Genomic DNA, 25,724 nt, shown 5'->3' on the forward strand with positions numbered 1-25,724 from the left:
GTTTGTGGGAAGGAGGAGGAAGTATTTGTTCCTGAACTGCTTAACTGAGTTACTGTATAATGATGGGATCTGCTGCTGACTGAAGTAATATTGCTGTCTGCATGCCTCCTGCTTTGTTTGCAGTGTTCTTGTAGCCATGTTGGTCCCAAGATATTAGAGAGACTAGGTGTGTGAGGTAATATCTTTTATTGGACCAACTTGTATTGATAGTCAAGCTTTCAAGATAAATGGAGCTCTTCTTCAAGCTTGTCACTTTCACCAGTAGAAGTTGGTCCACTAAAAGATATTACCTCACTCACGTTGCTTCTCCCTTCTTTACTGTCTTTATAAACTCTGATATACTGGGGTCTTTTAAGGAAGACTGTGATCAAGAAATAAAGGAGGGCTCAGGGAAGGAGCCTATAATGTGTATGAAAAGAAATCTGATTAAGTTTATATTTGTATTAAAGAGTTCTGATCACACTAAACATATCCGTATGTCATGCTGGTGAACATGTAGGCTGGCTGAACCGGTTTCTGTACTTGCCAGTCTATTCACAGGAAACTCAGCTGGGCTGAGAGAGTTTGTTTGGCCCATTATAGTAGTATCTTCAAGAGCTAAAAAGGGGTGGTGGCCTATCAACGTTCTTTCTTTACCTCATTTTAGCATTCCCACCTGACAAGCTGACTCCAAACTTCCCATTGAAGCTGTTGGGCTTTGTTGTTTGGTGGATGTGGCTTGGTTGTTTTTTATTAAATGATATATTGGATTATCAATGGCATATCCTCTATTCTGAGCTGTAGGAACATAAATTCAGATCTCTGTAAATAGTCAGATCTTCTCCACTCCCCGCCCTTTCAGATTCACATGAAAATCAGTCTGTTAAACTTTATCCCACTGATTTGCTGAGACGAAAAACAGATTTTACCTTCTGCAAACACCATCCTGCATATTCCCAAAATTAACAGAGGTCTAGTTGCCTGGGTGTCAGAATTCTGGATGGGGCGGAGGGGAGAGGGGAAGAGGAACCTTTAGTTTAGGCTTTTGTTCCTATTGGATGGCATTCTACATCACCCCCAAGTCTTAGTTGATAAATGTTTGCTGAATAGGCCTGTGGTAGTCTGCAAAACTAATAGATTTGGTTTGGTGATTAATAAAGCACTGAATCTGAACCCAAGAAATCTTGGTTTTATTCCTGACTTTCCCATTAGATTCTTATGTGACCTTTGACAAATCATTTAATCTTTCTGTGCCTCGGTTCCCACATTGTAAAAGTGGAGATAGTTGTACTTACTTGCCTCAGTGGTATGATGTCAGGCTTCATTAATGTTTGTAAAAGTTTTTGAGATCTCAGGGAAGGCATGCACTGTGAGTGCAAAGTGATGATATGCAATCTCATCCGTTCCTTTGACTATTCCTAGAACCTGCACATTGCTGATCTTATTAGTCTCTGGACTTCATGAATGCTTGAGCTTGCGTATTAAGTTTTTGCTTTTTGTGCATGTATGATCATGAGGATGTTGAGGGAATGACAAAATAACCTGGTAAAATATAAGAGAGCAGAAGAATTTCTCACAGAGAATGAAACACACATGCCCGCGCCTACTGCCCATCATAAAAAAGCTCTTCTTTCAAATTTTAACAGGCCTAGCCAAACATCTGGGAAAGGTTGCTTTAAAAACTGCTTTTCACTATTTTTGTCACTTTTTTTTCCCTAAAATAAAACAAAAGAAAACATGTTCTTTAAACAAACCCTAGCTGAACACTGCCAGAACTGACACTTGTCACTGAAATATTTTTGTGAATTTAGAGTGCATGAAAGGTGTTGGACTTTCTAGCTGTGGAGGCTGAGATGTTCTGTTTGTCTACAGGTTTCAACCTCAGGAAGTGGAAGTGCATTATTTCCCACAACCTTGCAATGTGTCTCATTCCTATACTGGGAAACCACCTCCAAAGCTGAAAGTTATTTGGTTTAAAGATCTGTTTTTCCCCCTCATCTCATAGACTGGTAGTAAGTCTGAGACTTACTGACAAATTAGTGTCAGCTGTAGTGGTACTGTTTATGAAGTTAACCCCTCCTCATAAGGAACTTGCGGGAGACCACCAAACCATGGTCACCAAAGAGCCCTCCGATAGTGGTAGTTTTCAGTTGCTACCAGCCTTTTCTACATTCAAAGTTTGCCACAATTTGCTTCCTTTATCTTGTGTGACTGAGAGTAGTTCATGTCCAAAGAAAATCACTGAATAGTGGAGGCAAAGGAGACCATAGGTCTGACAGGAACATGTCTGCCAAAAAGACTGGTGTTGGGAACAAACGGTACCAAGAAAGAGAGTCCAACAGAGATTTTTAAAATGCATAAATTGCACTCTACCCATGGCTTGCTTTTTGTGTGGAGGATATAGTACAGGTGTGGGTAAACTACGGCCCAGGGGCCACATCCAGCCCTTCAGACATTTTAATCCAGCCCTTGAGCTCCAGCCGGGGAGCGGGGTCGGGGGCTTGCCCCGCTCTGCACATGCCATGGCTCCGCGTGGCTGCCGGAAGCAGCAGCATGTCCTTCCTATGCATAGGGTCAGCCAGGGGGCTCCGCATGCTGCCCTTGCCCCAAGCGCCACCCCCACAGTTCCCTTTGGCCTGGAACCACAGCTAATAGGAGCTGCTGGGGCGGCATCTGCGGACAGGGCAGCACACAGAGCTGCCTGGCTGCCCCTCTGTGTAGTAGCTGGACAGGGGGACATACCGCTGCTTCCAGGAGCCGCTTGACGTAAGCACCACCCGGAGCCTGCACCCCTGGCCTCCTCCTGCACCCCAACCCCCTGCCCCAGCCCTGATCCCCCTCCCACCCTCGGTCCCAGCCCAGAGCACCGTTCTGCATCCCCAACCCCAGAGCCCCCTCCCACACTCTGAACACCTAATTTTTGGCCCTACCTCAGAACCCACACCCCCAGCCAGAGCCCTCACCCCCTCCCACACCCCAACCCCCTATTTTGTGAGTATATAGCGAGCCATGAATGATTTCCATACTCTGATGTGGCCCTCAGGCCAAAAAGTTTGTCCACCCTGATATAGTAGGTGAAGGCAGGAGCAGAGAAGAGAATGAATTTGTTGCCCTGCTACAGTCAACAGTAGGGAGTGAAGTGAAGAGTAATGGCTCTCCCCTTGTCACTGGGAAGTTCCTTTGTGCCATTAAGGTGCTGTAGTGGTAAGCTTGTGTGTAATAGCTCTACAAAGAAATTCCCTAAGGTTCCTCATCTACTCTGGAAGTACTAGTATTTCACTTCCTTCAGTTTTTACAAGTAGCCCTAAATTAAAGACAGACCCTCATCAAAGGTGTAGTTGATACAGAAAAAAGTTGGCTCCAGATTTTCAAAAGTTCCGGTAATTTGGGGTACCTCAGATTGGGCATTTGGAAATCAAGGTAACCAGAATACCGCCCACTGTTGTAAATATTGGCCTTTTAGAATTCACTGGACTCCATCTAGGATTGGGGGGGAAAAATCTTACCTGTCTAGTGATACAAAATCCTGTTTGGAATTGTAGTGAAAATAGCGACTATTTAGTACAGAGACTATGTTCAGAAGATGTATATAGGTTAATTCCTTTTGGGAAACAGTAGATAATAAGCCTTGTGATCCTTGAAGCTAACATATAAAAAAATTACTTCCTTTTCCCCTCCCCCCCCCCCCCCCCCCAAAAGAGGAAATCTAATAGTCAAAAGTGGTAAATTTATTTAAAAATCAGAATAATCAAAGTTACCTTGACACAGCTGAATGTGATGTTTGTTTTTTAAAATGTCCTGGGTTTTGTTGTTTTGCTTTTTAATAGTATTCAAAGGCTGACAACCCAACTCCCACCCCGCATGTCTTGTCTTCAGGGGTTAATAAGCTTGCAGATCCTGACCCTTTTCTATTTCCAGTGTTTTAATTTTTAAAAATGTTCTTTTCCCTGTAATATCAAGTCGTTAACCATGTGGTTGTGAAGTCCCGAGTGCTTATTAGCAGCATGCATGCAGACATGTTATTGCATTACTCTTTAAATTCAGCAAAATTGTGGGGATGATGCAAGTCAGACAGTGAGAGGCCCCTTCTTTCCCAGTATGTGAATATTGCTGAACATTCCTAGATGAATTACAGTATACCCCCATCTTCAGTGTAGTGTATTGGCAAATTGACAGGTGTGACTCTGCTCTGTGCTAGTCAGAGGGTCTTGCCAAAAACTGTGTCCTGAGTTCTATGTGAGCAGCGCTGAGCACCGTTTTTGGCTTCCTAGTCGAGAACTGAGCCAAGTATTCAGGCTTACACAGCCAAAACCGCAGAAATAAAAATGTAGTTTTGAACAGTGCCCTAAGGAGCTTGAATATTGAAGAGACACAGTGACTTGGAATTTCCAGAATTTGAATGTGAAAATATTTCTGTAGAACCACCCTAGCAACAAATGGTTAATGAAAAACTATATACAGATTTAATCTTTTTGATATTCTTTCCTGCTCTAGGAACTTTTAACTGAAATATGACATTCTTCAAATAATCTTTCCTTTATGTCACCAATAAATTACACAACCTCTCTCTCTAAGTGCTTTAAGAGTTTCAGCTTTGTAGCATAGGATCTGTCTTATTTTATAAAACACCACATAAATTTCAAATAATTCTCTCAAATATCTATAAGGGTGTATGAGTAAAAACTGTAGCTATTATTTTTATTAATCATATAAGATATGTAATGACTAGTATCATATGTGTACATGGAGAAAAGTGTGTTCTTGGATTTTGAGGTAAGGGTGAGTGTTATGCAAAGTATTTTACATATGTATATTTTAATCTGTTTTCATTCTTCCTCTCTCAGTCTCTGTTATAACATTTCTTATTTGTATGAGACCATAGTGAATATGAAAATTGGAGTGATTTTCTTCCACCCCCCAGATCTAATTTACTTCTTACTGGTGTGTTTTTACTGTTTGCATGTTCTTCAGCTTGGGGACCTAGTGCTGCAAAGTGCTGTGCACCCTCTTTAAAGTGACATGGGCTTGATCCAAAGTCCAAAAAGTCAATGAGAGTCTTTCCATTGACTTCATCAGGCTTTGTATTGGGTCCTAAGAGTCTTCAACTCCCATTAAAGCCAATGGGAGTTGAGGACACGCAGCACCTTCCAGGCTCAGGTCCTGCTGACACCTTAAAACTAAACTGGTCGCTTTCTCTTTCTGGTTCTCCTGCACTAGTACACTGATGGGTATTTGGGTTTCCAACAGAATAGGGAGGAATGTATAAGTTAAAGTATTTTTTGTTTAAATGTTTTAATTTAATGTAAGCATTTGTATTTATATTAGGCCTCATTTTATATTTCTTGCTCATCTAAACTCCCCCAGACTTAAACAAGTCAGAAGTGAGTTGTGAGTCACAAGGAATGCAGGCCTCTCAAGGTTTGGCAAGCTCCCTTTTTGGGGAGGTTTAAACTATTCAATATTGACATCCTCTTAACTAAAAAGTTAGATAAAGAGAAACAAAATAAAATGTAAGCAATGACTGAAAAGTTGAGGCCCAATCCTGCAATGATCCAAGCAACAGATATGTTTGTCTGTTTGTTCTTGGAGCTACTGGTTTTCCAGTCAACACTTAAAAGGCCTCTAGAAACCAACCTAGACTAGTTGAAGGATCTAGTGGAGTCTACTGGAATTTTCAGTGGATGTGAGCAACTGGAGCTCAGAGTGCTCTTACAGTCTGAGCTTGCAGTGTACTTTATACATAGAGCATACTGTATTGGACTCGTAGCTGCAAACAAAACCTTAAAAGCTAATTTTTGCTTTTTTTGTCCTTTTTGATTTAAAGCAGTCCTCAGCTATATCAGAAGAAGAAATTCAGGTGAAGAAAATCATGCCTTTGTTCAGTAAATCGCACAAAAATCCTGCTGAGATTGTAAAAACTCTGAAAGAAAACATGGCCATATTGGAAAAGCAAGATAAAAAATCAGACAAGGTATGAGATCATGTTTTTAAAAGACTAGTGATAAGGCATTTATTTGTACTCAGGGGAACAGCAATTTAAAGAGATTGAAATTACTGTGTTCACCGAGGCTGTGATCTTGCAAGCACTTATGCATGTGAGTTACTTTTATGTACAATGAGTAGTCAATGAGACAGGCTAATCCAAAAAATAACTGATTTGTATTATTTTTTTTTAATTACCCAAGCATGTAACAAAATAAGACGAGACCATTTTAAAGGTTCTCTAGGGTTTACTATTTTTGTAGGCTGACAAACTACAAGTGTGTGTGTGTGTGTTTACACATGCAACAACATTATATAAAAATACAGCAATGTTCATATGTACTATATACACCCTATATATAATTTTTATATGTATTTGTATCTATTACCGTATTAGAGTGAGTGTCTGTGTGTGCACCAGAGACTTTCAAATTCCCTAAAAGAATTGTCATGGGTACAGTTCAATAATAGAAATGTGGATGAGACTAAAAATAAAATTAAAACAAATAATTGTTAGGTAATATTAAAACACTTCTTATGCAATTCTGTCATTTGACTACAAATGTACTTTTCCTCGGTACGATTACATATTAGAAGTGAACCAAAAATAAAAAGGTAAGCATATTTTCCTTCTCTGTGGAATCCTCTTGGTACTTTGGGTTCACAGACAGTACCTCAGAATGTGTTATTTCTGTAACGTGGAACTCAGTGAGACTTCTGGTATTTGATGTCTCACTTTGGGATACCTTCAGTTAATTGTGAAGGATCAAGATAATTTCAGGAAGGGGAAAGAGAATATATAAAAGATTAATTTTGTGCTAAATGTGCCCCATAGCCTAATTAATGGGGATATTCAATGCAGAAAATTTTGTTTTTGCTTTGCAGTTCAACTTTAAATTCTCCACTGGTTGAGCTGTGCTTTTGGGGTGGGGTGGGGTGTACCCCAGAGATGGAGAATTAAGAGGAATTTTGATGTTTTATGAGAACTTTGAATTGACAATTTTTCTACTTTTTAGAAAGTCTGAACTGTTGGTATACTTTTTTCTCACAAGATAAAAGGGTGTTAGAAGTGGAAGATTTCATCCAGTTTATCAGTACGGAAATTTACAGATTTGAAAATGACATTTTAACTGAATATTAAATCATTTAGCTATCTGATATTTAATATCTATGATCCCAACCCTGCAGACTGTTACTCACATGTCTAGTTCTGATTAAGCCACTGTACAAGAGAAAGTGGTTTGTTCCTAGTTCTGTTCTTTCAGGCACAATTCAAGAAGGCATCGCTATTCAGGACAGTACTTAAGCACATGATTAAGTGCTTTGTTGAACAGGGGCCTAACTCTATGATCTGGATTGCCGAGCAGGCAGAGTCCTCATCCCCTTGGGGTCAGAGGAAAATGTCCCCTTCAGTCAAGAGTTGCACTGAACTGCTCTGAAGACAGTCACTCCCAGTAAGGAAAATGTCCTGAATAGTCGATGTTAGGGGAGTAAATCCTAATAGGAAGATTCTTAGGGCTAAGACACAGCTATGTAGGAAATCTGGAGGGAAAGTTTCTCTCAAAAAATAATAATTAAAAAAAAAAATACCCTGATGTCTTCTTCTGCACATTCAAAACTTTGGGATCCTCGTCGATCTGCATTTGTTTGGTATCTTTGCCATTCATGTGTTTTTGAGCATTCATTGGGGGGGAAAAAGGAGATCTGTGTGCCACTTTCAGCTGTTCTGCTGGGCTGAGAGAGTTTTCAAAAACTAATTATTACTCTAGTGAGAGATTCAGTGCAAAAACACCACATCTTTCACTTTCATGCAGCTAGTTAAAACATTGTCTTGTCATAACTTTCACTTTCAATACCCATTTTTCATGTGGCTAAAAGCCCTTTCTTTTCATGGCTAAACATACAGTATTGCTTGCTAGCAAAATAGATTCCAGCTAGAACTAACTTCAAAGTCAAAAGCCCTAAAGGTTTATCCTGCAGTTATTTAGACACCTACAACTATAGTGTGAATATGTAGATGGAAATGCAAGTTTGGGACAATTGAAAGTGGCTGATATAGCCCCAGTGCCTAGAGCCTTCTTTCTAATGGGGGCCACTGACCCACAGAAAGTCAGTCGCAGGCCCCACACAGCCCCGCGGGGAGGGTGCAGGGGCTCGGGGCTTCCCCTAGGCTCCGGGGTGGGGCCAGAAATGAGGGTTTCAGGGAGCAGGGCTGGGGCAGGGGGTTGGGGTGGAGGTGTGGGGTCTGGGAGGGGGTTCTGACCATGGGCAGAGGGTTCAGGGTGGGGGTAGGCGCTCTGGGAGGGTGGTCTGGGCTGGGGCAGGGGGTTGTTGTGGGAGGGGGTGAGAGGTGCGGGATCCTCAGGTGGCTCCTGGTTAGCGGCGGGGCTAAGGCAAGCTCCCCCCCGCCCTGGCCCTGGCCCTGGCCCTGGCCCCGGCCCCGCACCGCTCCCGGAAGCGGCCACAGCTCCTATTGGCTGTGGTTCCTGGCCAATGGGAGCTGTGGGGGCAGTGCCTGAGGTTGGGGGTAGGCACACATGGACTCAGAGCTTTCTTGATCACCACTGTGCCTAGGGTCAGCTGACTGACCTGCCTGGCACTGTAGCTTCCCCCCCCCCCCCCGGCAGTGGGGCGAGCCAATGCTTGCGGCTCCAGCCCGCGGGGGGGGGGGGGGGGGGGAACCGAGGCTCATGGCTTCTGTTCCGCAGCGTGGAGACTTGCCGCGGGCAGGATGAAATTAAGCAGGGGGCTGGATCCGGCACACGGGCCAGAGGTTCCACACCCCAGGCCTAGAGACTACCATCCCAGAGAGGGAATTTCTTTTCCAGTTCTGAAAGATACAAAACTACAAGAAAGTGGTGTTAAGCAGCCCTGAAATTATAAGAGATCAGATGGAAAAGAATTTGAAAAACAGGAAATTTTATTAGCACACGTGAAGTGCATGATCTGTATTGCATGCGTGCTATTGTTAAATGCAACAATTATTAGTACTACAGAGCTATCGTACCCCTATAGCATTTCTAGATTCCAAGGCCAGAAAGGAACACTGTGATCATCTAGTCCGAACTCCTGTATAACAGAGGCCATGGAATTTCCCCAAAATAATCCCTAGAGCAGATCTTTTAGGAAAATATCCATTCTTGATTTAAAAGTTGCCGGTCATGGAGAATGCATCTCAACCCTTGGTAAACTGTTCCAATGGTTAACTCTTCCCACTGTTAAAAATGTACACCTTATGTCCAGGCTGAATTTGTCTAGCTTCAACTTCCAGCTATTGGATCATGTTATAGTTATACCTTTCTTGGATAGATTGATGAGCCCATTATTAAAGATTTGTTCCCCATGTAGATACTTAGACTATAATCAAGACATCCTTTTAACCTTTTCTTTGTTAAGGTAAATGGATTGAACTCCTTGAGTCTTTCTAATATTTTCTAATCCTTTAATCGTTCTTGTGGCTCTTCTCTGAACCCTTTCCAATTTATAAACATCCTTTTTGAATTATGGATGCCAGAGCTAGACACAGTATTCCAGCAGCAGTTGTGTCAGTGCCAAATACAGTGGTTTTTTTAAAAAAAAAAAATCTCTACTATTACTTGAGATTCCCCTGTTTATGCATTCAAAGATTACTTTAGCTCTTTTGGCCACAGTGTCACTCTGGGAGCTCGTTTTCAACTGATTATCCACCATGACCCCCAAATCTTTTTCAAAGTCACTGCTTACCAGAATAAAGCCCTCCTCACTCCCATCCTGTAAGGGTGGCCTACATCACTTAGACCATTTTTTGTGAAAATGATAATAGAAATTAGAAATGCTGATTGTAAATTTAAAAAGCAGTTGCAAGTCTTTTCAAGAAGTGTGTGTCTGTGGAATACACACACAAATATGTATACACCCTCTCTCACTTAGTGTTAATGATCATTGTTATTCATATAATGTGTTACATTGACACTCTTGTTAGTGAGCACAGGTGCATTGACTTTAATGTTGTTGCATTCACTTACATAAAATTTGGTCCAATTAATCCATACACCTTAACCAGTTCCTACTGTTCTAAAGTCCTCTTTCCTTTCCTTATTTTTCACATCTGATTAATTCAAAGAAGATTCTGTAATAATGGGAAGATTAGCATAACATTAAGAGGATTAAGAAGAGTAATTCTCCAGATCTGGAAAAGTTGAATAAAGCCTCTCTTATACCTCATCCATTTCTTACGCAACGTTTGAATTGAACAGGGGCTCCTTAGAAAGTGTGCATTTGTCCTGATGGGTTCCTGTTCATGGATCTTTATATTGTGAGGAGCCAGTGCATACCTGCATGTGTAATATAATCCCAGTTATATGGGACCAAATTCATCCCTGATTTAACTCCAGCATTGGCACTCCCCATTAAACTGGAGTGATAAGCAGGCAATCAAACAAATCATTAAGAATTGTACTTGATGTAATTATACATCAGGTAAAATTGGACTAGCTTATTTTTTCAAGATGCCTGTGGATGGATACATCAGATAGTTTGGAATTCTGTAGACTTGGCACTTACCTTGTGGTTTTGGGGTTTGGGTTTGTTTTTTGTGTGGTTTCAGACCACTTGAGTTTTGCTTTGAATTTTACTCTCAACCCAAAAACTCAATGCAAAATTAAGCCAAAACTACCAGTTTTTGCCTGGGTTAGGGGTAAAACCCAACCAGTCTAGAGCCTCCTGCAAAGCCATTTGCCTGGACCAGCTCACTGGAAGACCCCAAATCACTGCATGTTCTCATATTCCCACCCCCACCCACCACAAGTTCCTGTGCCAGGTAGGGTGAGTTCAGTTCCATAGTGGTGATACCGTATGTCTTTGGAAGAAGTTAGAGGAATAGCGGGTGGGAGGTTTGTTAAACAAAATGAACAGGAACTTCTCAATCCAGCCCACAATAAAAAGGGTGACCTCCTGACTCCCTAAAGGTCTCAAGATCACAACCACAAAGCACTATCCAGAGGATATATTGCATGTCATACAGCACTGAAGCATGAACAGTAAACATCCCACTGGTATTTTTCACCTATCCTTGGTGGGGTTGGGCTCTGATGACTCAGGCTCCCTGCAGCTACAGGTTTGGCAACATTTCTGAACCAGCCCTGCAAGCAAATCCATCAAGTTTTACGAGGTTTTCATCCAAAATTATAAAATGATCCATAATAATTTGAAAGTTGGCCCAAGTTCCCTCTGCATTTGGCTTGGGTGTGTAAAGTTGACCAAAATTTTAGATTTGTAATGGAATCTGAAATCAGGCAAGTTGTAAATAAGTGGTTTTATTATGAATAGTTATGGTTCTGCCAGCCAGCAAGACAAACTTGAGATTACAGTAAACTCACCCTTTCTGTTTTCCCCTCAGGGATCCATTCACTGTTCAAAAACACCCTATCAACTAGGTAAAAATTCATTTTGAAACTTTTTTTCTCTCTCCTCCCCCTTTATGTTTAAACATACTTAATTAGGCAAATTCATGTAGGTAAGTCAGTGTGGCATGTCTTCGCATTCGACTTCCATGTGCTGTCCTAGAGGTTCACAACTGTTCATAAGAATCTGGAGTGCTAGATTTTTAGCAGCATTTTGATTGTAGTCTTAGGGATTTTTCCTGATCAGGCATTTATATTTAAAAAAACAAAACCCAATTCTGCTGTGATGGGGTTTACGAATCCTACACTAAGGCTGAGGCAGGGGAAGCAGTACTGGGTTCCATCCCTTAGCCATTGCTAAGCATGATGCTGGGGCAAAGATCAATATAAAGGGAGCTCAGTTCAGCAACTCTAAGCAAAGGGTGAAAGAGAGGACATTTTATAAAGGAGCACTACTCAGCGGCAGCAGCAGGAGAAGAAGCGTCTACTCAGGGGATCCAGCTGTGAGTCCCTACCCTTTCCCTGACACTCCAAAAGAGAGGGAGAACCACAAGCTAGGGGCACAAGAGGGCTGCAGGCATCGGCCCTTGGCTGAAGTAAAAACGTTGTCAAATATGGCCATATCTGAAACTGTCTAGCCAGTCTAGCTGAGACCACATCCAGAGAGCTACGGTGCCCTGAACTGACAGAAAGATTGGATTCAGAGGCCCAGGCCACTAAGCCTAATGACTGACCAAACCACCCAGCTACACCTGCTCTTTTATGCAATGCTAAAGAAACTGTGCCTAAATCCTGTTCATCTCACTCTCACATCTGGTCGTAATAAAGTCAGAGGGACTCCCTATGTAAGTAAGATGAGCAATGTGTGAAGAATGAAACATACACTTGCATATTGGAATCGTTATGAGATTATCATTGACTCTAATAGGACTGTCTGTGGCCACGATCCTGCAACAATTGAAGTCAGTTGCAAAATTCCCTTTGACTTCAGTGGTGTATAATCTGGTCCTGTGTAAGTAAGGTAAGGACCTGGCCTCTTGTCATGTCTGCTGCTGCACAAAGCTCTCGGGTGTACTGGATTTTGTGGGAAGTTTCGTATTTCAGTCTCTTCTGCTTTAGTGCCAAGTGAGGCAGTTGCTCTGGAGGTGAGTGAGACTTCAAGTATCCTTTAGTGTAGGGGGTTGTAACTGAGTTGGAAGCCAGGAGACCAGGAGTTCTAGTCTCCCCTCTTCTGACGGCTTTTTTATATTTCTGTGTGCTTCACAATTCTTATTATTGATCAAGGCATCACACGCCTAGGAGACAGTTAAGTATAATTCCCTTCATTTTACAAGTAAGTTCCCTAGCAGGTTGCACAAGAATGCTTGGGGTAGAAATGGGAATCAAATTCAGGTCTTTGTATGGTAGACCCAAGTCTCTTCCACTTAGTCACACTGCCTTTTAGAATGGGTGTTCGAAATCTGTGTGCTTGGCTATCCTGTTGCTAACTATTGCTCTAAGAACTAGGCCACATTCTTCTCCCAAAGCCAGGAACAGAACTCATGAATCCTGATCTTAAACATTCTACTGCTGTCTAGCAAAGAGTTGTGTAACCTACTGGCAGAGTATGTATCACATCCCTCCCACCAGGGATTGATTCACATACTCCTTCACGAGTACAGGGCTGTGCTAGTGTTCTGAAAATCCTGCGTTCAAACCTTGCTGGTGGCTTGTGGAGGTCCTTGTGGCTGCACATGATGGAATATGTTTTTCCAGTTTTCTTCTTGGAAAAAAAATTGGTTGATTTAACTCCCGCAGTTAAAGAGAATGCCCTTAAAAATAGGTTCTATAGTTAAAATAATTATACTCCATCAGTTCTTCCATGATGTGCAGCAAACTCTAGTGTTCCATATTTTGGTCACTGGCCACATTTCAATGGTTTGTGTCAAGCAATGGGTAGGTTTCAAGGTTGAGAAGCAGTAACTTAAAAAACCCCCATATTTATATAGACCATACTGGAAATATTCCCGAGGTTCAGATTGAAACTGGCTATCAAATCCTCTTCTCCAGATTTTTGTGCACAGTTGAGAATGTCTAGTTTGCTGGATAGATCATGATTTCACAGACTGCATGGAAATCATGACATTAGCCCAGTACCGTGAAGCTGCGGTTGCTTGTGGGAGGTTAGCGAGCTGGTCCCATCCCAGAGAGGAGTGGGGAGGTGGCAGGCCAGTTCTATCCTGGGGAGGGAGTGTGACCACATGGTGCCGGCCATGGTGCTGGCTTGCTCCAGCCCATGCACTGCTGTTGCTTCCTGTCCAGCTGGTGAGGATTGGGGGTGGAGCTAACAATGCAATGATTTAGAGCCCGGGCCTGCTCCATGGTGGCTCCTGGCAGGCCTGGGGGGAGATAGAGATTGGGATTGGCATCTGTCCCCCACTCTAGTCAGTACAGTAGCCTGTGTCACTGCTGCTGATTAGAGCACAAGCAGGTGCATGAGGGAGCCCTGTCCCAGGGGAGTATCGGGGTGTGAAGGGGCCCTGCCCCAGTGGAGGGATTGGGTGGGGGAATGGATCCTGGTCTCAGTTCCTTACCAGCTGGCACTGTGGTATCTCCTGCGGCCTGTTGGGGGGTAATGAGAGCCGATCCTCCCAACCTTTAGTATAATTATGTCTTCCTGCTAGTGATACTGTCGGCTGGGACAGAGGTAAGCTGGAGTCAACTCATTGAAGAGCTAGGAAAGTTGAAGTTTAGGCCTAGGAGTTCTCATGGGCAATGTTCCCTCTAATTTTTAACAGGCTGTGTGCGCAAAAAATTTCTTCTGTGCTGCTGCTGAAGCCAGAGTGCGCGTGGGGTTTAAGGTCTGTGTGTGCATGCACGCACGGTTTGGAGGGAACAGTGCTCACGGGTGTTTCTCAAGGCCTGATCTTTTGTCCTAATGATTTTGTATGTTTATCGAAAACATCAAAAAGGAAAATCCAGATGCACCTGAAGTAGTGGAGATCCATTTGCTTGTACTGTGTCTACTATCAGCAGTATGAGGGTGATGATAGGTCCTTGTCGTCACTATCTGAGATTGCACATCAGGATCATTGTGAAATTAGCACAAGGCTGCTGAAGCCAGGAACTCCATTTACACCTTTTCACTGATCGTAATAAACACATCACTGATATTCCATGGGACGCTGCAAAAGCCGTCTGTACTTGGTTACGCTTCTGAATCAGAAGGGCTGCTTTGGTTGTGGGTGGGTTTTTTCCCCTACCACAGACAAGCAGGTGATGTTGCAGAGAAGGCAGCTTGGCTTCTGTGGGTGTGCAAAAGTGTATCTAGTGTATTTATGGAAAAAAATCAGTCGTCTAATATGTTGTTCACTTGGACAGGTGTGTCGTTTTAACCTTTTACGTGTTGGTTCCTGAAATGTCTCCATATGAAATGAGAATACATTTACAAGAACAGAAAACTTCCCTTTAATTTAGTTCATAGGATCATGGTAGTTAATGATCAGAAGACCTGTTGGATCAGTGAGTTCATTTCCCTACAAGTGCAAGATACATTCTATATCAAGGGACTGTATCTAATATTAAGTATCAGAGGGGTAGCCATGTTAGTCTCTATCTACAAAAACAACGAGGAGTCCAGTGGCACCTTAAAGACTAACAGATTTATTTGGGCATAAGCTTTCATGGGTAAAAAAACCCACTTCACGATAATACTTCTAATATTAAACTGATCTTGGCCAAAAGGCCAAGATGATGTAAAAATAACCTGATTTTGGCCGTGTCTATAGTGTGTTGTTTTTTTTTGTTTTTTTTTTTTTAACATGCCCTGACAAAGTTATAAGCGTGGTCTACACTAGGAATTTACATCAGTATAGCTACATCTCTCAAGGGTGTGAAAAATCCACATACCTGATAGACACTATTCTACCAACCTAACCCCCGGTGTACACAGTGCTAGGTCAATGGAATAATTGTTCTCTTAACCTAGCTAACACCTCTTAGGGAGGTGGATTATCTGTCCCAGTAGGAGAAGCCCTCCCATTGGCATAGGTAGTGTATACACTGAAGTGGTGCAGCTGCGCTGTTGTAGCATTTTAAGTGGAGGCAATGTGTGTGGGGGGGGGCATGTGGGGCTAAGTGCCCCCCACAGATTTCTGTGAATGCCGAGCTGCCCTTGAAGGGCTTGCTCTGCTTGACCTGCCGGCATGAGAAGGAGGCTTTGTCTTTCTGCTTTGCCTCTCCCACGGCACTTCCCGCTCTCTCGGTCCCTATCCCCATCAGCCAGGCCTGGGTGGGGAGCAGAGGGGTTGGGCTGCTGCGGCCTCCCCAGCTGGGCTCAAAGAGCTGCTGAACTGCCCAGAGGCAGGGATGCGCAGAAGCCACCCTCAGGCAATGTGAGAAGTGGCTCTCTCCTGATCCCTGCCAGGAACAGAGTCCAAGCCAGCTGGAAATTCTGGCGGGCACAGTGTGGTGCCCCTGGGTGCAGGGTGTGTGTAGGGGGTCGCTGGGGAAGGCTCTGGGAGCAGGGTCCCTCTGCTCAGCTGGAAGTAGGGGCACTGCCCACACCTCTCCCCCCTGCTGAGGTGTCCGTGAGGGCGCAGGGGAGATATTGGTGCTGTGAGTCTCCCCAGCCTGGCCGAGAGGCACGTGCTCCTCACTAGGAGCCAACGGGATTGGCTGCCTTGGCCCAGGGAGGTGGGGCCGGAAGGTTCCTCCCAGAGGCGATGCATGGGGCAGACATGTGGTCCCCCCTTTACATTGTGTCATCCCCCTTCCTCCCTGTCAGCAGGCACGAGTCATCTCTGCTTTTAAGTGTAGACACATCGGTAGTGCTCACCCATTGCCTGATTAGTGCCCCAACAATGTTAAAGCACACCTTTTTGTTGTCTGTACAAACAGGACCAAGCCATATTATCATGCCCTAGTGTGAGCAGAACACTCTGGTCTTGAGCATCATTTGTTAGAATTGATGTACCAGTTTGTCTCATGCCACAGGCATGACCAAACAATGTTTTATAACACAGTAGGGGCACCAATACATTTATGAAGCATGCTTAAACACAGTCAAATCTATAATATGGACAGGGCCTTTGTTTCTCAGCAACCAGGTCTGCAATTATAAATATGTTCTTGTGTGGGTCGGGGGCAAGGCTAGGACTGGATCCTGAGGCATTTCAGCAAAGAGCTTCTTCAAATAACTGGTTGTCAGAAGCGAAGGAGACTATTTTTAAAACTCTGCCCCACCTCTCTTAGCAATACAAGGTCATAAGCATTCCAAGCCACTTCTAAGCAGAATAAAGGGATACTAGGAGGAGAACAGAAACATAGTGCATATTTCCCAACCATAGAGTTAATTCCCCCATCCCAAGACTGATAAATTCTTATTTATTATTTGTTAAATATAAACAGTGTGCTGCTTGTCCATGAACAAAACTCGGAAGAAGTCTCTTCTTCGTATTGCTTTGTGTCTAAATGGCCTTTTAATATTATTTGTATTGCAGTAGCACTTAAAGGCCTCAATCAAAGATTGTGGCCCAATTGTACTGCACTCTGCAAACACACAATAATAATAATAATTAATAATTTAATAAAAAATCCTTGTCTCAAAGAGTTTACAGTCTAGCTAAGATCAAGTATGATATCAATTTTGTGTCTAATGCATCCTCTGATGACTATATTTTGCATTTGCAGAGACATTATAATCTAAAAGGTCTTTCCTGTTTCTGTTATGATCCTATCAAGTAAATTACAATAATTTGATTTTTACTTGTGAGAGCGCCAAATCTGGGTATTTTTTTTATAAGTTACACAAAGTATTAGTCTCAACTTGCACTGTTTAATTTGTCAAAATATGAAGACATGTTACTACCCAGAAAACAACTTTTTCCTAAGCAGAGGCGTCACAGAGTATGCATAATTTTCCTTAAATCAGAGGACTTATGCCACTTTATTCACAGGGGACATAATAGACCTGTGTACATGCTACAACCACAAAGGGATATCTTGCACTAGTCAGGTGATCTAGTCAGTTTGGTAGCCTGTTTCAAAAATTGCTGTAATTTTGCATTTGCAGCAAGGAATTTAGTACTCTATAATCAGCAGAAGTGAAGCTGCTATACATGCTGCTCATGAATTAGGAATTAGACTTTGTGGACCAACAGGTGGTGTTTGTCATGTCAGAACAATGCAGAAAATAAACCCCTGAAGTTATGATAAAAATACCTTATTTAGTTTTCATTTGAGACTATACTATGGTAATTTAGTAATGTAATGTAGTTTATGTAATGTAATTAGGCTAATGTAGTGCCAATCTTTAAAAAAGGGAAGAAGGAGGATCCTGGGAACTACTGGCCAGTCAGTCTCACCTCAGTCCCCGGAAAAATCATGGAGCAGGTCCTCAAGGAATCAATCCTGAAGCACTTACACGAGAGGAAAGTGATCAGGAACAGTCAGCATGGATTCACCAAGGGAAGGTCATGCCTGACTAATCTAATCGCCTTCTATGATGAGATTACTGGTTCTGTGGATGAAGGGAAAGCAGTGGATGTATTGTTTCTTGACTTTAGCAAAGCTTTTGACACTGTCTCCCACAGTATTCTTGTCAGCAAGTTAAAGAAGTATGGGCTGGATGAATGCACTATAAAGTGGGTAGAAAGTTGGCTAGATTGTCAGGCTCAAAGGGTAGTGATCAATGGCTCCATGTCTAGTTGGCAGCCGGTATCAAGTGGAGTGCCCCAAGGGTCGGTCCTTGGGCCGGTTTTGTTCAATATCTTCATAAATGATCTGGAGGATGGTGTGGATTGCACTCTCAGCAAATTTGCGGATGATACTAAACTAGGAGGAGTGGTAGATACGCTGGAGGGCAGGGATAGGATACAGAGGGACCTAGACAAATTGGAGGATTGGGCCAAAAGAAATCTGATGAGGTTCAACAAGGATAAGTGCAGAGTCCTGCACTTAGGACGGAAGAACCCAATGCACCAGTACAGACTAGGAACCGAATGGCTGGGCAGCAGTTCTGCGGAAAAGGACCTAGGGGTGACAGTGGACGAGAAGCTGGATATGAGTCAACAGTGTGCCGTTGTTGCCAAGAAGGCCAATGGCATTTTGGGATGTATAAGTAGGGGCATAGCGAGCAGATAGAGGGACGTGATCGTTCCCTTCTATTCGACATTGATGAGGCCTCATCTGGAGTACTGTGTCCAGTTTTGGGCCCCACACTACAAGAAGGATGTGGATAAATTGGAGAGAGTCCAGCGAAGGGCAACAAAAATGAGTAGGGGTCTGGAACACATGACTTATGAGGAGGGGCTGAGGGAACTAGGATTGTTTAGTCTGCAGAAGAGAAGAATGAGGGGGCTTTGATAGCTGCTTTCAACTACCTGAGAGGTGGTTCCAAAGAAGATGGTTCTAGACTATTCTCAGTGGTAGAAAAGGACAGGACAAGGAGTAATGGTCTCAAGTTGTAGTGGAGGAGGTTTAGGTTGGATATTAGGAAAAACTTTTTCACTAGGAGGGTGGTGAAACACTGGAATGCGTTACCTAGGGAGGTGGTGGAATCTCCTTCCTTAGAAGTTTTTAAGGTCAGGCTTGACAAAGCCCTGGCTGGGATGATTTAATTGGGGATTGGTCCTGCTTTGAGCAGGGGGTTGGACTAGATGACCTCCTGAGGTCCCTTCCAACCCTGATATTCTATGATTCTATGAATTTCTGGTGACTAAATTGTGTGCAGTAAAATTGCAGAGGAGGTAAAGAAGCTGATGTAAAGACTGTAAAAGGGAGGAGTTAAAATTAGGGTTGTCGATTAATTGCAGTTAACTCTTGATTGACTTAAAAAAAATTAACTGATTAATCACACTGTTAATAGAATACCAGTTGAAATGTATTAAATATTTTTGGATGTTTTTCTACATTTTCAAATATATTGATTTCTATTACAACACAGAATACAAAGTGTACAGTACTCACTTTATATTATTAGTTTTATTACCAATATTTGCACTGTAAAAATGATTTAAAAATTTTATTTTTCAATTCACCTCATACAAGTACTGTAGTGCAATCTCTTTATCGTGAAAATGTAACTTACAAATGTAGATTTTTTTTGTTACATAATTGCACTCAAAAACAAAACAATGTAAAACTTTAGAGCCTACAAGTCCACTCAGTTCTACTACTTGTTCAGCCAATTGCTAAGACAAACAAGTTTGTTTACATTTACAGGAGATACTGCTGACTGCTTCTTATTTGCAGTGTCACCTGAAAGTGAGAACAGGCCTTCGCATGTCATTTTTGTAGCCAGTGTTGCAAGGTATTTACATGCCAGATATGCTAAACATTCATATACCCCTTCATGCTTCGGCCACCGTTCCAGAGGACATGCATTCATTCTGATGATGCTCGTTAAAAAAAATGTTAATTAAATTTGTGAATGAACTCCTTGGGGGAGAATTGTATGTCTCCTGTTCTGTTTTACCTGGATTCTGCTATATATTTCATGTTATAGCAGTCTCGGATGATGACCCAGCACATGTTCGTTTTAAGAACACTTGATTTGACAAAATGCAAAGAAAGTACCAATGTGAGATTTCTAAGGATAGATATAGCACTCAACCCAGGGTTTAAGAATCTGAAGTGCCTTCCAAAATCTGAGAGGGACGAGCTGTGGAGAATGCTTTCAGATGTCTTGAAAGAGCAACACTCCGATGCGGAAACTACAGAACCCGAACCACCAAAAAAGAAAATCAGCCTTCTGATGGTGGCATCTGACTCAGATGATGAAAATGAATATGCATCGGTCCGCTCTGCTTTGGATCGTTATCGAGCAGAACCCATCATCAGCATGAATGCATGTCTTCTGGAATGGTGGTTGAAGCATGAAGAGACATATGACTCTTTAGCGCATCAGGAACATAAATATCTTGTGATGCCAGCTACAATAGTGCCATGCGAACACCTGTTCTCACTTTCAGGTGACTTTGTAAACAAGACATGGGCAGCATTATCTCCTGCAAATTGTAACTAAACTTGTTTGTCTGAGCGATTGGCTGAAGTAGGACTGAGTGGACTTGTAGGTTCTAAAGTTTTACATTGTTTTATTTTTGAATGCAGTTATTTTTTGTACATAATTCTATATTTGTAAGTTAAACTTTCATTATAAAAAGATTGCACTACAGTACTTGTATTAGGTGAATTTCTTTTGTTTTTTACAGTGCAAATATGTATTTTATTACAAAAAGTGAGCACTGTACACTTTGTATTCTGTGTTGTAATTTAAATCAATATATTCAAAAATGTAGAAAACATTCAAATATATTTAAATATGTGGTATTCTATTATTAACAGTGCGATTAATCACGCGATTAATTTTTTTAATTGCTTGACAGCTCTAGTTAAAATCAACATAACCCAGCTCTGAATATACCCATGCATCAATATTGAGTTCTACCTGATCTTCAATGGCAAAGGCTGCATCCTCTCAAGTTAATACTTGTGTTCAGCAATTTGAGATGAGTGTTTAGAGCATATGTGGGGGAAATGAACACAGCATTGAGAGGTGCTTTATCATGTCAAGAGTCTGAAATGTGACTAATAGTAGCGAATACATGCATTAAATTGATGGCTATCCTGGCTATCCTTTTTTGTATATTGTTAATGCCATCACTTGTAAATAATTTAGGCTGATATTCTTAGGATTCTGTACCATTCACTTATTGCATCCTCTTGTAAATATAGTGGGACACATTCATTGATGGTGTAATTTCATTATCCCCAATGGAGTTAAACCAGAAATGAGTTTGGCCGAATAATACTGAAAATGAAAGAATTGTGTTTGAGGAAACTGTGTAGGTGACGGGGACAGTTTAGGCATGTGGACTTGTGATATGATCTTTTGTTTTGAGCTATTATTTTTTTACTGTGGTGGTGGTGGTAAAGTTCTCACTTTCAGTTTTATTACTCCTTGGGGAATTCTGTGCCACTGCGTATGCGCAGAATTTAAGCCCTCCACAGATTTCTTTGCTTCCCCGCAGAAAAATGACTTTCTTAATGGGAAGCAAAGGGAAGCCACAAGAGCAATCATACAACCCTCCCCAGCAGTATGTTTTGGGTGCCCAGGGCAGCCAGCAGAGAGGCAAATCAGTGTGGGACGGGGGTGGGACTGGAGAAGACCCGGCTGGTGGCTCCTACCTTGCACTGGGCTCAGCTGCTAGTCCCGGCTGGGCTGGGAAGGACGGGAATTCCTCTTCCCCGGCACGGCATCTGGGGCTCTATCAGACCCACCCCCAGATTTCTCCCCCAGCTGCAGGAAGGTCTGCAGACTCCTCCGACCTGCGCTTCCTGGACATATCACTCCTCAGCTGCAGTGGGAGGGGTCACCTGTACAGGGAGCTGCTCCTCCATTTGTCCAACCCCTATGCATCCAGACTCCCCAAACCCAGACCCTCCCGACGAGCCCCACTGCCCCAGCATCTGGACCACCCCAACAAGCCACCCGGATCCCCACCCTACTGAGCCCAACCAGCTGCACATGGATCCCCACCCCACTGAACTCCACTCTCCCAGCATCTGGACCCCCCACCCCCACACACACACACTGAGCCCCAACCACTTTCACCTGGACCCCCCTGCAGAGTCCCATTACCATTGCACCCAACACCCCGAAGAAGCCCCTGTGCATCTAGATCTTCCCCCCCGCACCCAGATTCCCGCCCCCCCAGCTGCCCGCACCCAGATTGCCCCACACAGAGCCGTCTTAACTCACACCTGGATTTCCCCCCACCCTCACTAAGCCCCTCCACACTTGGATCCTGCTTTGCTGAGCCTGTCCACACCTGGTGCACCTGGCATGGAGGGGCAGGGCCCTGAGGTGTTTCTGGGGCAGGCCCGGTCCTTGCGCTGTGTCAGGGTTGGGTGCAGCCTCACCGCTGAGTCCGTGTCGTGGGGGAGAGCTGCACAGCTCTGTACAGTCAGTGGCCTGTACTCCCCATTGCCATGCTGGCGTCGCCACATTTATTTGACAAATAAAATTTGCAGAATTTTAAAATATTATGCGCAGAACTTTTAATTTTTTGGTGCAGAATTTGTAGTTTTAAGCACAGAATGCCCTCAGGAGTAAAGTTTTATACTACCGTCTAGCACCATATATCTGGGCACATTACACATAAAATCAACAGCAATAGCAAAATCCCTAGTGGACTTCCTGGGGTCTCTGGTTTTGCTTTGAAAATTAGGACCACAACCTTATATTGGCTTTGGAAGTTGACTAGGAGCCAGTGATCTGATTTGAACACAGGCCTGATGGGCAGCCTCAGGCATGGTGAAATTGGGCAGCCACATTCTGTACCAACTAGAGCCTGTGCATAATCTTCACATTCAACTTCAGATACAATGAGTAACAGTAATCCAGCCTGGGTGCTGACAAACTCAGGGATTACTGTGTCCAGGTTGTTGTCCAGGAGGAAAGGACAAAGTTTCCGAATAAGCTGGAAGTGAAAGAAAGCATTGTTGGAAACTGATTCTGTCTTGTTATCCAAGCTTAGTAAGGGGTCAAACAGGACCCAGAGGCTTTTCACAACTTTGACAAAGGGTGGCTGTGTGCCTTTAATGGAAGGTGGTGGAGACATCATCTTGGCCATCTTTTCAAAGCGTTTCCCCTTTCTGATCAGCACCACTTCAGTCTGATTTGGATTTAGTTTGAGCCCGCTGCTCTTTAACCAGGGCTAATTTCCTGTAAACATTCTGATGTGATGGTACTGGTTGCGTCTGTAGAGAATGAGATATATGTTTGAGTGTTAAAGGTGTTCTGTTGGCCGCACACCTTATGGCGTCTCACTGTCTCTCCTGGGTGTCTCATCTAGATATTTAAGAGAAGTAGGTATAGTGTGGATTCCTGTGGGACCTCACATGTGAGGCCTTTGAAGAGGAGGAGCAGTTACCCATCACCACTCACTGGGTTCTGCTGGAGAGAAACAAGTGAAACCACTGTAGTTCTGGGCCATGTACTCCTGTTATGTCCTGTAGGTGGAGTAGAGCTGGGCAAATAATTGCGGGGGGGCGAGGGGGGTTTGGTTTGGTAGCCAAAGCAAAAAAATAGTTAAAAAAAATAATTAGTTTTGAACCAAAACTGATTGGTTTTTATTTTATTTTATTTTTATTTTTTGGTTTGGTTTGGGTTTTTTTCCCTTGCTGAAATGAAAAACCCAAACTTGTTTTCCCCGAGTTGAACAAAATGTTTTGAACATCTTTTTGAAATGACATTTAAACAAAATGGTTCATTTTGACTTTTTTTGAAAAATTTCCCCTTCATATTTTATTCAGCCAAAATTTACCAAATTTCGTAAATTAATTCTGGTCATTCTGAAATCGTATTTTTTAGCAAATTTGCTATTTGACTGAAAAATTTTGCCCAGCTTTAGTGAGCAAGGCCCAGGGGGCTGGGACACAAGCCAAGGGCTGCTCTTGCCCCCACCCCAGCAGGTGGAGGGTCTGTGGCTCCCAGTCTCCTCTGGCTCTGGGGGCGGGGTCTTGGTCAGAAGGGGCGGGGCCTTGGTTTCCACTGTGGTAAAGGCTGCAGAGAAGTTTCCATGCTCACACTGCTGGATCTTACCTGTGTCCCTGGCCATAAAATGTTGGCACATTTAGTGCCATTAGAGCTGTTTTTGTGCTGTGCTGTAGTCTGAATCCTGATTGTGAAGCATCCCCAGTGTTGGCTGATGTCATTTTGAAGCTTGATGGCTATTTCTTTCTCAGTTATTTCCTCCAGGAACCGGAAGTTGAGATCTTCAGGGTCAAGTGTTGACTTTTTGAGGATTTGGCAACACAATTGCATTTTTCAAGGAGTTTGGTAGGTGTGCTTCTCTAAAGAACAAGGTGTTGATTATTTCCATTATTAGTGGCTATAGTTTTTTCTTTTGTTGGCTTTTACCAGCCAGGTGGGGCCTGGGTCCGTTTTACAGATCGTGACTCTAATTTTTTCATGGCTTCGGCATGTGTGTTGGGGCCAAATACATATATAATCTGGTCAGGAATGGAATTTTCTTTCCCATTTAGCTCCATACATATTCGGTTGATCTAATCAGTGAAATTTGCTGACATCTCTTCTCAAGGACTGATTCTTGGGTCTGGTGTCGTCTGGGTTATGCAGCCTGGGTTGATTGTCCAGTTCACGATGCGTAGGGCCCTTCCAAATTCATGACCATGAAGAATGTGTCATGGACTGTGAAATCTGATCTCCCCCATGAAATCTGGTCTTTGTGAAATCTGTATGGTATAAGGTAAAAATACACAAATGTCCCTGCCCCGTGGGCCCCCGCCCAGGGCAGGAGGGTTTGTGGCTCCCCACAGGTATCCGCGCAGCTCTTTCCCCGACCTGGCTCTGGCCAGGGGATGGGGCCTCGGAGCCGTAGCCCAGCCATGGTAAGAGCCGTACGGCCAGGCAGCTGAGGGAGCTATGGATCCTTCACCTGCCCAGGGGGCTGGGACACAAGCCAAGGGCTGCTCTTGCCCCCCCCCCCCCAGCAGGTGGAGGGTCTGCGGCTCCCAGCCGGCTCTGGGGGCGGGGCCTTGGTCAGAAGGGGCGGGGCCTCAGGCGGAAGGGGTGGGGAGGGGGCGAGACCCTGGCCCCCCTACTTTTGAGAGGGCTCCGCTGCCCCTGCATTCCATGCCACCCTTACTTCTGTGCTGCTGTCTTCAGAGCTGGACTCCTGGCTAGCAACCTCTGCTCTCCGGCCACCCAGTTCTGAGGGCAGCGCCGCAGCCAGCAGCAGAGCAGAAGTAAGGACAGCAATACCACAACCACCCTACAATAACCTTGCGACCCCTCCCTCCATCCTGTTTTTGGATCAGGACCCCTACAGTTACAACACTGTGAAATTTCAGTTTTAAATATCTGAAATCGTGAAATCTATTATTTTAAAAATCCTATGACCGTGAAATTGACCAAAATGGACTGTGAATTTGGTAGGGGCCCTAACAACGCGAAAGAGCTCTGCTGGCTGCGGGTCTGTGCATTGATTGTGCAGGAATAGATGTCTCCTTTCCTGCAGTGGTGCCGTTCTGACTGTTGTATGTGCTGCTGACAGATACCTTCAGTGCATCACTGGCACTATACCTACCTACCTGTGCGCTTTATCTGCTATAGCTCATCTATGAATCATGGTGATCTTTTTGGTCACTGGTGGCAGTGGGTAACTTAAGAATAAGGCATCAATGGTGGGCGTCTGTTTGGAAAACAAAACCACTTACAGATTCAATTCCCAATACCATCATCATATCCCAGCCAAAACTTAATAAGAGGAATATTTAACAGCATTTCTGTAACACACAATTCCAAGTACTTGTAACCAACCTACTAACTACATTTACTAACAACTTTCAGTTAATCTCTGAGGTGCCTTACTCTGT

The 25,724-nt window shown here is 43.5% G+C and overlaps 1 protein-coding gene across 16 annotated transcripts in view; it reads left to right on the plus strand.

The window, feature by feature from the left end:
• The window catches only part of CAB39L (calcium binding protein 39 like), a 104,661-nt gene that overhangs the window by 28,366 nt on the left and 50,571 nt on the right, over nucleotides 1–25,724 (plus strand). For 12 of the 16 annotated variants that reach the window (XM_077811270.1, XM_077811361.1, XM_077811279.1 and 9 more), the window contains one exon: nucleotides 5,804–5,950. The exons of 1 other annotated variant lie outside the window; for it this stretch is intronic. In XM_077811270.1, coding sequence (XP_077667396.1) covers nucleotides 5,804–5,950 — 147 coding nt within the window. Of the gene's footprint in view, nucleotides 1–65; nucleotides 85–5,803; nucleotides 5,951–25,724 lie in introns of those variants that run through there. 3 more of the 16 variants (XM_077811296.1, XM_077811335.1, XM_077811315.1) reach the window with 2 other exon arrangements.

Source organism: Eretmochelys imbricata, chromosome 1 (genome assembly GCF_965152235.1).
Source record: "Eretmochelys imbricata isolate rEreImb1 chromosome 1, rEreImb1.hap1, whole genome shotgun sequence".
Classification (NCBI taxonomy): Eukaryota; Metazoa; Chordata; order Testudines; family Cheloniidae; genus Eretmochelys; species Eretmochelys imbricata.